Below are 13,514 nucleotides of genomic sequence, written 5' to 3' on the forward strand. Positions count from 1 at the left end.
GGACAGAAAAGGAGAGTAGCTTTAAAAAAGATTTCCCTTTGCAATGCATTTTAGACGCAAAATGTCCCTCTTATAGAATTTAGGTTGTTATAGGTAAACTACTACTCTTTTCCATTTCAATGGTTCAGATAATATTGAAAATAGTGACTGATCATATTGACAGCATATATTTGAATATGCATGAATGTGTGTGTGTGTGTGTGTGTGTGTGTGTATGGGTGCATAGGCACCCCAATTACTAACTGGCAAATAGACCTTCTATTGTAAAAGACGCTAACAAGAAAACTCCTCCTAGTAGAAATTTTTATGGTAGTATTCATACCATAGAACAATTTGTCCATTGTGCTGCTTATTTTTTTTTAAATATATATATTGATAATCTACTTCTCTGCAACCTAGCATTGTATGCAGCATGCAGCAGATGTAAAAATGCCAGTGGAACTGAATAAATGAAAATTTTGCAAGAAAAATTCATCTCATTATCTTATGATACTAACTTTACAGCCCCCTCATTTGTGACTGTTGGCTGTTAGGAGGCAGTCCGTGTAATCTGTGTCTAGAGGATGGAGGAACTGTGCTCTAGGATTTGAGTTCTCCAGGCTTTCTCACCTGAATGGGAAAGAGGTGAAAAATTATAGGTGGAGAAGAAAACAAACTTCTAAGTCAAATGGAAGGGAGCATATTCAGAATGAATGAGAGCCATTCATGCAGGGGTCTCTGCATGTCACCGTAAGCGTGAATGTCACCGCTGACTCTAAGCAATAGATGTCAGGGGAAACAGGACGTGGTGGCACTTTAGTGGTGGAAGTTAGAAAGTCAGTGGCATAGAGGGAGCACTGCAGGGGCCACAAGGAACAAACCGTTGGGGAAGCTTCTCGGCTGCATTGCTCATTCCCCATGGAGCCCCAGGCAGGCCCGGGCTGACTAGTGTGAGGGGTGGTGAGACTGGGCTGTAAAGGGCTAAGGGGCACCTCTCAGCACAACTGTAAACTCTGGCTTAGGCTTGAGCTGTGGAAACTGAAAGTCCCCCAAAATAACATGCTTGAAGAATAACATCCCAATTCCAGGAGTATTCTCAATGCCCTGAAGCAGAGACCCCCAGAAGATTCCCATCATATGCCTTGAAACAGGAAAATTAGAGACTTCTGGTCAACCTCAGGGCATGGAGCCAGGCAGGGACGGTGGCCAATGACATGTGTGTGATGACAGACACTTGAAAGTTACCTTGGTTCTCTCAGAATGTGGCTGCCTCTAACCAGAGCTGTGGTGGGTAAAGAAAGCAGGGGAAAACAGAGATTCACTAAGCTAGATTCAGCTCTCTTCAACTTCACCTCAAGTTAAGACCTAGCTTTACCTTTCTCTTATTTGGGCAAATGTGGAAACGTGGTCTCACAGGAAAAACTTTCAAGACAGGAGAAGATCATATGTACAAAGGCAATAAATGACTGCTAAGGAAGTGGAACTGGTTAAAAAATATACATATATAAAAAAAAGAATTTAAAAGAAGTATGATAAAAAAAACCTTGGGAAGATAGAACCAAATGGATAGTAAGTCATACAAAAATGTAACTGCTAAAAAAAAGAAGCCAATAATAAAGTGAGTAGTAAATATCATAGAGCTTGAAAGTTCAAATAAGTAAACTGTCCCAAAAGATAGCAGGAAATTAAAGAAAAGACTGTAAGACAAGTGAAACAAATATGGAGGAATAGAGATAACTGCATATATATAACATGAGTCCAACAAAAAAATAAGAAGAGTCAGGATGAAAAAGAATGAATGATAATTTCCAAGGATTAAAGAAAGATGTGTCCTTATATTGAAAGGCCAAAAAGAAGTGTAAGAAAAAGGTACCTACTTGTAGACACATTATGGTTAAATAAAGTTTTAAAAAGTTTCTACAGCTTTGAGAGAGATAACTTACAAAGAAGTAAGATCTGATGCTGGATGCACACACAAAATTACTTTAATATCTTTGGGAGGGCAGGGAAAGGAAGACACATGAGCGTAGATAATAAGCACAGAACTATAGAAATAACCAGACATAGGTTAGATGCCGATCACAAAGCTTTCAAATCAGCAGCAGAAAATCTGATTTAGGAGAGTGTGGAAAGTAGGGGGAATAAAAAACAACATCAAAAAGCATAATAAATGAAAAAGAGAAAATAAGAGAGGAGGAACAAAGCCTAATATAGCAATAATTACACAAAATATACATGGGTTAAATTTATTGATTGAAAGACAGGTTCTTAGGTTGAAAAAAAAAACAGGTCCAGCAAAATGGTGTCTAAAAGAGACATACTTTATAATAATAGATAATATATATAACACTTATTTGATCACTATGTTCTAAACTCTTCAATTCTCAGAAAAACTCTATGTGAGATAAGTCACTGATGTTGTCATTTTACAAATGAAGACACCGAGGAACAGAAACATTATATTATTTAAGGTAAAACAGCAAGTAAATGGTAAAGTCAGGATTCAACCCTAGGCATTGTGTACTTAGAGACAGCATTCTTAGTCACTATATTATACAGAAGGATTGAATGTAAGGGTTTAGGTGCGGAAAAAAAAAAGACAAGGCACATATGAAACAAAGGAATTCCAGGTTAGTAATTTGAATACCAGACAAAATAGAATTTAGGACACAGAAGAGGCCACAGGCTCAGAGAGAAATCTTTCCGCATGGTAATATTCCTCTTACCAGAAATATTGAAGGAGGCCACATAAAAGAAAATCTGATAGTGTTTCTAAGAATAACCTAATTTTTAAGAATAGCTGCCAATGCACTGAATACATATATCAACCCATATATTCCTCACAACCTTATGCTAACAATTATTTGTATCTCTACTTCAAAGACGAAGACACTAGGCAACGTGTTACTCATCTAGCAAGAGGTGAAGCCTGCACTTAGATTCTGGGAAGTCTGGCCTCAGAGCCTGAGAGCTCGCACATACAGTGTCACAGCAGAGGGAATGGGGGGCTATTCAGTAAGTGGCCCTGGGGGAGTTTGTTCACCATGTAGAAATGAAAAACAGTGGATCCCTCTCCTTCATAAGATATACAAAAATAAACTTCATATGAATGAGGGACCTATGTGGAAAACAGAAAGCTGTTAAGTTAACGGATGAAAAAGTAGGAGAATATCTTTGTGAGTAGGATGTTCTCGGTATTTAAGAAGCACAAACCATAAAGGAAAAAGAAAATGAAATTTGACTATCTCAAGGTCAATGATTTTTAGTCAAGGAAGAACACCACAGGCAGAATTAAGAACGGAGAGAGACTAGAGGATTTTTGCCATGTCTATGATCAACGAAGAATCACTATCCAGAACACACAAGGAATTCTTGTACATAAGCAGGAAATTTATGCAGTCAACATAAAGTTCAGTATCCCTATCCCTCTTCAGTGTGCTACCTTTTTTCATAGCTACTATTACCATTGACTGACTGCATGTAAGTCAGTCCGATATATAATAAATCATTAACTCACACAGCAATGACTGTCTTTTGAATGTGCATGTATTTATTTTATTGAACAAAAGTTACAATGTGAAGGTAAGAACTATTTTTTCCTCTTGTTCACTTCTCTTTTTATAGCACCTTTAAAGGTGCTTGGCACATAGTGAGTGTTTGAAGAACATCTGTTGAAAGAAGGAAGGAAGGAAAGAATGAATGAACTTCCCAAGTAGAAACCTAGAGTTCTATGAAGAGATGCTCAATCTCCCTAGCCATCAGAGAAATGAAAATCAAAACAACAAGGGGCCACTTCTCAACAGTTAAGTCGGCAAGGTTATAAATTCAGGTATGCCAAGCGTGAGGGTGAGGTAGGGAAAAGCAACCCTCCTACATGGATCTGGGAGTACACACTAGTGCAGCTGTTTGGGAGCAAAGTGGCAATTTTGATCGAAATGAAATATGCATGTAGCTCACAGCCAAGCACTTCCATTCCTGAGCATATAAGCTAGAAAAACACTTGCTTGTGTGCATCCAGAGGATACTCACTTCAGCTACCTCTTTCTGTGGTAGCAAAGATTTAGAGGCAACCTCTGTGGCCATCATATAGTACTGGATAGATACAATGCTATCCATAAGCAGTGGTGAAAATACATAAACTTGTTATACATCTAGTAACATGGATAGGTCTTAAAATTGTAGAAAAATCAAAAGAGCAAAAATTTATGTTGAAATATTATTATAAATATGTATCTATCCGTTAATTCAACACATATGTAACAATATTATATATTTTTGATAGCTACATGTATGTACAAATAAAGCATGGAAGGTGGGAACATAGTAAACACCTGAGATTGTTTTCCTCAGGCGGAGTGAAGAGAAAGTGGCTGGGAATGAAGGGAAAAAATTAAATAATATATGAAAATACAAGAAGAACTGGTTTTAGTTTAAGACTCTAGGATGCTTGCAGCTTCCACACAGGGCTAGCTTGTTCATCTTCCCACCCAATCCTATACCATCATTACCCAGTAGCACCTTGCGGGTACTTTTAAGGCAGAGGGAGGTCATTTTGGTGACAAAGCAAGATCTGATGTTTGTGGCCTCGGTTCCTCTTATTTCTCTTGCTGAGATATATAAATATTTATTGACACCTCATTTAAAAACAGACTGACTGCTGGAACTCTCCTCATGCAGGGGTGTCCAACCTTTTGGTGTCTCTGGGTCACACTAGAAGAAGAAGAGTTGTCTTAGGCCACACATTGAATACACAAACATTAAGGAAAACTGGTGAGTGGAAAAAAAAAGTTTTAAGTAAAGTTATGATTTTGTGTTGGGCCGCATTCATAGCCAACCTGGGCCACATGCGGCCTGCAAGCTGTGGGTTAGACACCGCTGTAAGGGGTTATCTTGAATCCAAGAGCACAGTGAAATTTGATGGCATCTCTGGACTGTGTGGCTGTCACCACAGAAAGATTATCAGTCATTTTTGAGGAAGCATGGAGAAAGGGCAACATGCCAGGCAAGATGGGAAAACGTCCCCATTTTCAAGACAGGTAGAGTCTGGACAATACAGGCCAGGGTGCTTGGAATAAACTCCATCAATATTCTAGGCGGGTCTGTCAGAACCAATCCCCTCTACCTCCCATCAGCAGCCACAGACACTCCACAGCAGGGGCTGGCTGGCTGCAGGGCCAAGTCCAGGCAGCAGCCTGTTCTCTACGTCAGTTCAGGCTGCAACGGCGCAGTTGAGTAGCTGTGATAGACACTGAGTAGCCGACAAAGCCTAAAATATTACTTCTCTCTCCCTTTACAGAAAAAGCTTGCCCACCTCTGCTCTACAAAATCCTGCCTTGTTCTTAGAGAATGCTACCCAGAATCACCTCCTCTTTCATGCCCGAACTTGACGCTTGCCATTTTATGTCCATTTCTTCTCTCTCTCTCTGGTCCCTTGGTGATATGCTTGTTATTCTCCAAGACCATCTTCCCCCCTGGGAGACAGCCTCTCTTCTCCTTTTACTCCATGGCCTACAGCTGTTAGGCAGTCATGGCCCACATCCCACCTGGTCTTGACTCCTGGAACTCCAGCCTGGCCCCACACAGTGAGCCTTTAACTTGCCCTAAGCAGGGTTGGCTCGGATAGCTTTATTAAAAGGACAGTAATCACTAGGAGCCATCATGGGTTTAAGGAGAACCCAAAACACCAAACTAACTCAATGCTTCCCTTTCCCTCACAGTCGAGTCAGTAGACTGATGGATCAGAGAACTGTGGCAGGTTCCATATATCACGTCCTTCGCAAACAAGAAAATGAAGTCCTTTCATTCTATCACCAAAGAGCTGAAGGAGAACTGTAAGCGATCTATTAGGTGGATTTGCATTTGGCTGGAGCATTAGAGTACTGATGTATTGATTTATGTAAGGCTTTTGGGAGGCTTTTCCTGGAAAGCTGCAGCGTTCTGTGTTTAAAATTGTTGAACAGAAGAGAATCATCAGAAATTGGAATGCAGTTATAGAAGACATACGCACTTATTCCGAGTTAGGAAGACACAAAACAGAAAAAGACTAAAATGAATAAGATATCATTTAAGGGGGAAGGTGATGGAAACAGAGGGCCGTTACCTTGGGGAGAGTCAGAACTGAAAGGAGCGTGAGGGGGTTTCTGGGCTGTTGTCACGCTTGGCTGCTTGATACAGGAGCGTGTTCACTCTGTGGAAATTCACTGATCTGTTCACTTACACTTTCTGTACTTTCCAGTACAGGTGAGCTCTGCTGTATCAGAATATTTATATAATCTGCAGTTCTAATGTGCCTGTGTACGTGACTGTGTTGGTCATGGTGGATCACTGAATTTCAGTGAGATTCTACTGCATTGAGATTTCTCATCTATTTTAGATATTTTACTGTCACATACGAACTTCCCTGGTGGTGTACATCATAACTGGTACACCAGGCTGTAATAGGGCCATGCAGTTCTTTTAACATCACTCAGTAGGGGTATAATAGCAAATAAGATCGACAGGGCTGAGTAACCTATTGTTATGTTAAAGCAAAATATGGGCATTTTATGAAATCATAAAATTTATGCACTGTGTCCTCTTTCAACCATACATGTATGAAAGAAATATGCTTTCAACATTTCCAACATTTATTCATATTATCTTGGAAGCAAATATAGGGTTGACATTCATTAATAGTTTGTAGGTTTTCTCACAGCCAAACATCTGCTTTGGCATCCAACGATGTTCTCAAACTTTTTTTTTTTTCTTAAAGGAATGTCTGTTGAGCATTTATTAGCGTCATTTGTGCTTTATTATGACTACTCTTTCTTTAACTAGAGCATTTATTCAGAGAAATCCTTAAAGTTGAAAGCAATCTCAAAAAAATTCAAGAAGTAGATTCCAGAAGTAAATAAATCCTGTATTTAATGCACTCAAGCTATGACAGAAAGTATGCAAAGTGTCCCTCCAGACCTCTTCTTGGAGGGTCCCTTGATGGGACTAAGGTGAAAGGTGCTGCCTGGAATGCTACTCCCGAGCGATGACACTCACTGAGGTCAAGTGTTTTTTTATGCACTGTGGGGAAATCGCCTACAAGGGGGTTAAACTTTGATTAGAGATGTTGCAAGTAGGGAAGAACGCTCACTTCAATTTAACTTCTGCTTTTCAGAAGACATGAGTACATAAATTATGTAGAAGAACGGTGATTACTAGACGGTCTAAAAGCTGGAGGCTCTATGCCAATTTTCAACCAACTGTCACAGAACATAAGTTTCAATATATGTTTAAACTAAACTGACAACTACAGAAAAAAATGTAAAATCCTTTGAAAGGCTAGGTTATGTGAACTGACGAGGATCTCAGAAACCACATGCTATTTAACACACGGCGATAGTTCACTGCAACGTCCCCACTCTCTTCTGGAGAGAATATTAAAAGAGGGGGAACAGATGCTTCCCCGAATTAAGTTAATCCAAGCAGTAGACAGAGTCTTCCCAGAATAGAGTGGCCAATAGAAGTATGGTTCATCCAAACAAACAAACAAACAAACAAACAAAAGAAAGAAAGAAAAAAGGGAAAAAGGAGGAAAGAAAGAAAGGGTTCAGAGAAATCTCCTGGACCAGAAGCTCTCACGCTGGAAGGGGATAACCCAGAAAGTGTGCATGTGTGCAGGGTTTCCCATCTTTCCAAGCCGGGCAAGTTCCACTGTGAGCTGCTTTAGACATCAGGCTCCCTGGAGGACGTGAATGATGGCTATACGCCAAGCCCCACATTTCATAGGTCACAAAACCAAGACCAGAGAGATACCATTTGGTATCTGCAGTACCAGAGAGGGAGCATTAGAAGAAGAATTTTGTGAATCCCCAGCTAAAATGTCATTACATAATATAAGCTGTATGACTTCAGGGCACAAAATATTGGTAACTGACATGAAAAGTTATTTCCTGCTACAGTTCCTTTGCAGACTGGCTCTTGATATTAGCTGTGTACACAAATCTTCAGGACTCTTGGAGCGAGCCTTTTGCCTCCTCTACCTGTCTGAGGAGTTTCAGGGAGTCTGTCAAACCCCTAAAATGGTGCATTTAGTTTTATATATTTGTGTGCACATGTATATTTTAGAGGAGATGACCCACAGCTTTCATTCATTCTTCAAAAGTATCTGTGATCACACCCAACGATGAGAATCGGTGTACTTGAGTAAGAACAGAAGGGAGGTGGCCCACAAGGCACAGTTCATGTTTATTACCAGGAAAACTGATCAGAAACCACCCTAACACGAGAGGCCTGCTTCCCATTAAACTACTCAGGTTACACAGGTAAATGTGCACAGAGGTAAAAAAGAACGTTGCGTGGTCGTCATGAAAATACAGTACCTGATAGACTGATAAAAACAGATTTCATTTTACTTCTTGGATTTTACATACTCAAAAAAATATTTGAGGAATAACATGCAAGCTTCTCTTTGTAAACCAAAACCAGGACTCCAAAGCCCTGAATAATTAGGGGGCGAGGGTATTATTTCTGTCTCGGAATATTCCCTTCAGAAAAGAGTGGTGAGTAAGAGACTTCGTGACTACCGATGAAGAACAACTGTTTCTTTCAATTCCACTTCAGACTCTTCAGGGAAAACGCTCATCTTTTATAACTGTGTCAATTAGGCAAACACTAAAAACTGCCTTCTGCCCTTTAGGCTGATAATGTCAGGGAAGGATGAGGCTGACGTAATGCTGACAGATGTAACTAGTATGGAGGGCCTCCCCATCCATTCCGGGAAGGCCTTCCCTCCACTTTTAGTCCCACTAGGACTGAGGAGAGGACTGGGGGAAGGGCAGACTCTGAATTATCTTCCTGCATGGACTGACGAGAAATAGATTGGAAAGAAGTTTGAGGGGAAAGCCCCATACAGCTAGAATAAACATAAATGAATTCGGGAAACAGTACTGTACTGTACTTTGGAATAATGTTCAGCATTTATCGGGAGCATCTCTTGCAGTGAAGTAAAATAGAGAATTTCCTGAGGCTGGGAGATGGTAATCATCTAAAAACCCAGGAGTGACACTGGCATTTCACAGGAAAGAATGATCTACAGAATTTCTCACCTATGCCTCCCCCGGGAGAGGAGCTTAGCGTGGAGACTACACTTGGAGGTCAGTAAGCTCAATGATACGATGATGGTTTGTGCCAACAGCTAAATGCCAAGAGGCACCAGGCTGAGAAGGTGCAGAGGCATAAATTGGGCAGGGGCACTGATGTAATTATGGGCTTAGATGAATTCTCAAAGCCAGACCGGAAGCTGAACCACAGTCCTTATGGGAAAAAGAGAGAGTATGAAGGTAATTAGAAGAAAAAAAGCCGAGGAAAGATATTTTACTTCAAAAAAAAAGAAAAAGAAGCAAAACCAAAAAGCAAGGCTAAAAGTCTAAATAAACCTCAGTGTCTGCACAGGGACCTTCATGGTCCTCCAACGTGCATAAAGCAGGACGGGGGGGAGAGAGGGGCCACACACATCTTTATAAGCTGGGCTGCAGAGCTGCACGTGCACGGCAGGGTGTGAGTCCCTCCTGGGGACCTGGAGGAGCCCCGAGGTCCATGTGACTAGTGAGCGTCCAGAACAAGGATCTCGGGAGGGAATTTCACAAGCACAGAACATATTTTTCCTCCCTTGATGCTGCTTGCTAGTTTTTCTCTCGCTCTGCTATTGTTTAATTTGTGGCTCAACTTTCTGAAGAATGGTGGGAGGAACCGTGTTAAGCAACGCTGTAAGAATGAGGCTCAGCTGCCGGGACTGCATTTTGAAAACTGGCCCCCCACATCTTTCAAACCAATTGAAATTCTTTCTACTTAAAATGCAAAGAAAGAAAGATACAGGAAGGAGAGCTGGCGGGAAGTCTTATTCATTCTCGTACATGCACCATCGTCTGGCGCACAGTAGGCACAGGGCGGATGCCGCGGACTCAAGGGAACTTGTCATTTTATCTCAATAGCTCTGGATTCTGTTTTGTGTCCACATAGATGCCAACAGTCATATCACTTAATATGTTTTCAAGAAAACTTTTCTTGATCCTTGTGATCCCATTAGTGGCAATGATTAAACAACCAAATCTGGCCACAATACTATTCTGATGAAGACTCTGTCAGGGGTGCACATTACTAAGACTTCTAGGGATTAGCAAGGGACCAAGAAAGGTTACCGGGAGAACAGGTTTTAAAAAGCACGAGGTCCTGGCTGGTGTGGCTCAGTCGATGGGAGCATCGTCCGATACACCAAGTGGTCCCGGATTCAATCCTAGGTGGGGCACGTTCCAGAGACAATCCATCGGTGTTTTCCTCTCTCACTAGAATTTCTCTCCCTCTCTTTCTCCCTCCCTTCCCCTTTCACTAAAATCAATAAGCATGTCCTCGGATTAAGATAAAATAAAGTAAAATAAAATAAAAAATAAAATAAAATAAAACGCATAAGGGTACCACAGTGCAAATGACACAGTGAAGGTAAAATAATTTCTAATTCTTTCTTCATGATTAAGCAAGAGAGACTAATTCTTACTAATATTAATTATCTGTGAAACATTTTTCCAACAGCTTTATAGTAATTTTTTTTAATTAATACATGTTACTGAGAAGAATAAAAAGCAACTCAATTCTCTGATTATGATATAATTTTATAGGTTGAAGTGATGTTTATAAAGGGTACTTATTAAGTATGATTTAAATTATATTTCACAAAGTATATCGCAATTAAAATTTAGGAAATATCTACATGGCACGGCTTCTAAGTTTGGAGACAGTATTATATACAGGACATTTTAGTGACTAAGCCTGGACCAAAAAAACAGAAAAGGTTTAAAAAGCATAGCATTCTTTTTAAAATAAATGTATTTTAAATAAAATAATAAAAGCAAACAGTACAGTTTTAATGATAAAATTAAAAGCATAGATTCTATGAAATTCTTCAGAAGCCCTGCTAACAGTTCCTCTCCCAGAAAAAAGGAGAATTTGAGAAACTGCTGCCCTGAACTTTGTCTGACCAGCTGGTAAGATTTGGTACATGGATGGTGAAGAGGAAAATCCTTAGGTGCCATGGTGACCAGAAGGGATGAGGCTGGGCACAGTCACAAATACACCTTAAATTTTAGGAAGACATAGTTTAAACAATTTAGACAAAGAGAAGGGGAAGAGTCCTTAACAAGAAGTTCAGGAAGGACTGGATGGTTTACAAATAAAATATAATTCTATGGATGAAGACTTGATAACGCAAAACAGATTTTATTTTAGGATACAGGCAATATTATAAATTAGAGGGCAATATTATAAATTAAAAGACTGTACAGTTGTAATTATTTTCCAAATAGCGGAGCCTTCAGGAAAATATTAAGCTATTTGGAAAATGATTTAGTTAGTCCTCCCATCATGCCATTCCCCAAAATAAATCCTAGTGGCAGGGTCAGAGATTTAAGTGTAGAAAACAGAAACTTTACAGAAATAACACTAGTTAGGAATGCAGGTAAATAATTGATTTTAAACACAGAAAATGGCAAGAAACCTGCCAATTCTAACTGTGAGCAGTAACTACTAGGGATTGTTAGGACTCACTTTCAAAAACTCTGCTGATAAATTCGACCTCAGTTTGTGAATCTTGAGTTTGAATTACTAATAAATATAGCCTGACATTTACAAATTCTGGGTAGAATCACTTTAAGAAACTTTCAAAATCAGGGAATTTAGGATAAAGTCACTCTCTATTGAAACTGGACAATGTTTAGGAGAACTTACCTGCAGCAAATAACAGCTTTGCAGGACAAAGCTAGGTCTAGGAAATAATGCCGGACCCCGAAAGTTAAGGCATACTTGAGGGTTTTCCCATCAATGATAAGAGCGAAATCGTTCTCTTTCCGTAGAGCATCACCCAGGGTAACGCAGTGACGACTGAGAGTTTCCCTCGTTCCCTGTAAAATTAAACACACAAACAAAATGCCCACTTGTTCTATGTTAAGGATATTCAGCAACTACATTTAGTTATTTTTAGTGCCTTTTCTGCTTCAAGAGGTTTCCATGTACCTCCACTTACTTAAATCTCACAAAAGCCCCTCGGAGGTGATAGGACAAACAGTATCCCATCAAGTAAGCAAGTTGCTTGCCTGAAGTCACACATGTGCTCCTACAGGCTCGGGACTAGATACAGATGACCTATTCCATTACGATCTTTGCTCATCCCTCTAACCACACAAGTTCGATCCTGCAAAAGCATTTTCAGTAAATTACCTTATTAAAATAGAACACTGCCCTAATTTATGAACTCGTCAAGACTGCTCAGCCAAAAATCAAGGAGAAAGTTGGGGAATATAATTTAAATAATTTATGGGTATTCTTTCAGAAGTCCTCAATGCTGAAACTTAATTCCCAGTAACCAACAGGAGAAAATGCAGCATCTATAATCTCTTGCCACTTCATGAATTGGCTTCTGCAACTTTAATCATTATTTCATAATGCTGTATTTTTGCTGGGGATGGTGACATATGGCTTGGTAATCTTGACAGATCAAATAAAACCCCTTCCATCAATGAAGAGTTCACGTTCGGGCACAATACAAACCTTTAGTGTCAAGAAACGCTTTGTTCATCTCAACTACACAGAGCAGCTGTGTTAGCCTCTCTGTCATGAACGGCTTTCCCAGCTCTTCAAAGGCAAAAAGTTTCAGGATATTTAGTTTTTCTCTCCAAATCCTATAAATTCTTCCTCTAACCTAACGGGACCTGTTTCCTGTTTCACAAAAGCCCCAACGTTGTGAAGGAACCGAGTGCTGGCTTTGCACAAGGCAAAAATAAGGCACAATTCCCTCCTACCAGAGTTTTGTTCTGAGTGCTAATATCTGAGCCTGCAGTTACTTGTATAATAAACACAAATATATATATATTTATATAATAAACTATAGCTACAATGAAAATACTCATAATAATTTTTTATTATATTCATGGGAGATAGAAGTATTGTTCCAATTTAAGGATATGGTACAGTCATTTCAAAGTTATTTTCACAATGAGGGAAGCAAAGGCATAGGTGATTAAACTTTTATACTGGGGATTGTTGAAGGTGTTTCTGCAATCATATTCAAATGTGGTTCACACTATGTTCTGGAATTTCAGAATCTGTTGATCAAAATAATAGAACCGGATTGCGCTGTAAAGCAAGGCCGCTCACTTTTCCCAGCACTGGGACTTGACTTAACACTTCCCCTGTCCCCTGTTACACTCTGACACCAAGGACCACCATAAGGCACATTCTTCGCAAAATTTCCTCTTCACACTTTACACTGAGGGGAAGTAGCTGTTTTCATTTATAGGCTTCACCCTCTTATTTTCTGCTGGACATTTTTGGCCCAAGAGGAATTAAGAAAAGGAGGTAAAAAAATGGCAGTGAAATGCTGCAAGCAAAACTTATATCAATGACAATCTGCAGCAGATTAGCCTGGATTGTCTTAAAACTGGCTGTCCTCACATAGGTTAAATGAACAAACAAGAAAATCAATGAACTGACAAAGTGTAAAAATGAGACAATATTCA

General features: G+C 39.7%; 1 protein-coding gene across 3 annotated transcripts in view; it reads right to left on the reverse strand.

Moving 5' to 3' along the window:
- ATP8A1 (ATPase phospholipid transporting 8A1) overlaps nt 1-13,514 on the reverse strand; it is a 206,621-nt gene that overhangs the window by 49,220 nt on the left and 143,887 nt on the right. For all 3 annotated transcript variants that reach the window (XM_054582124.1, XM_054582126.1, XM_054582125.1), the window contains one exon: nt 11,728-11,900. In XM_054582124.1, the coding sequence (XP_054438099.1) occupies nt 11,728-11,900 (173 nt within the window). The remainder of the gene's footprint in view (nt 1-11,727; nt 11,901-13,514) is intronic.

The sequence above is a fragment of the Pteronotus mesoamericanus genome, unplaced genomic scaffold (genome assembly GCF_021234165.1).
Source record: "Pteronotus mesoamericanus isolate MK-2021 breed Mesoamerican mustached bat unplaced genomic scaffold, CSHL_Meso_final contig_68, whole genome shotgun sequence".
Lineage (NCBI taxonomy): Eukaryota > Metazoa > Chordata > Mammalia > Chiroptera > Mormoopidae > Pteronotus > Pteronotus mesoamericanus.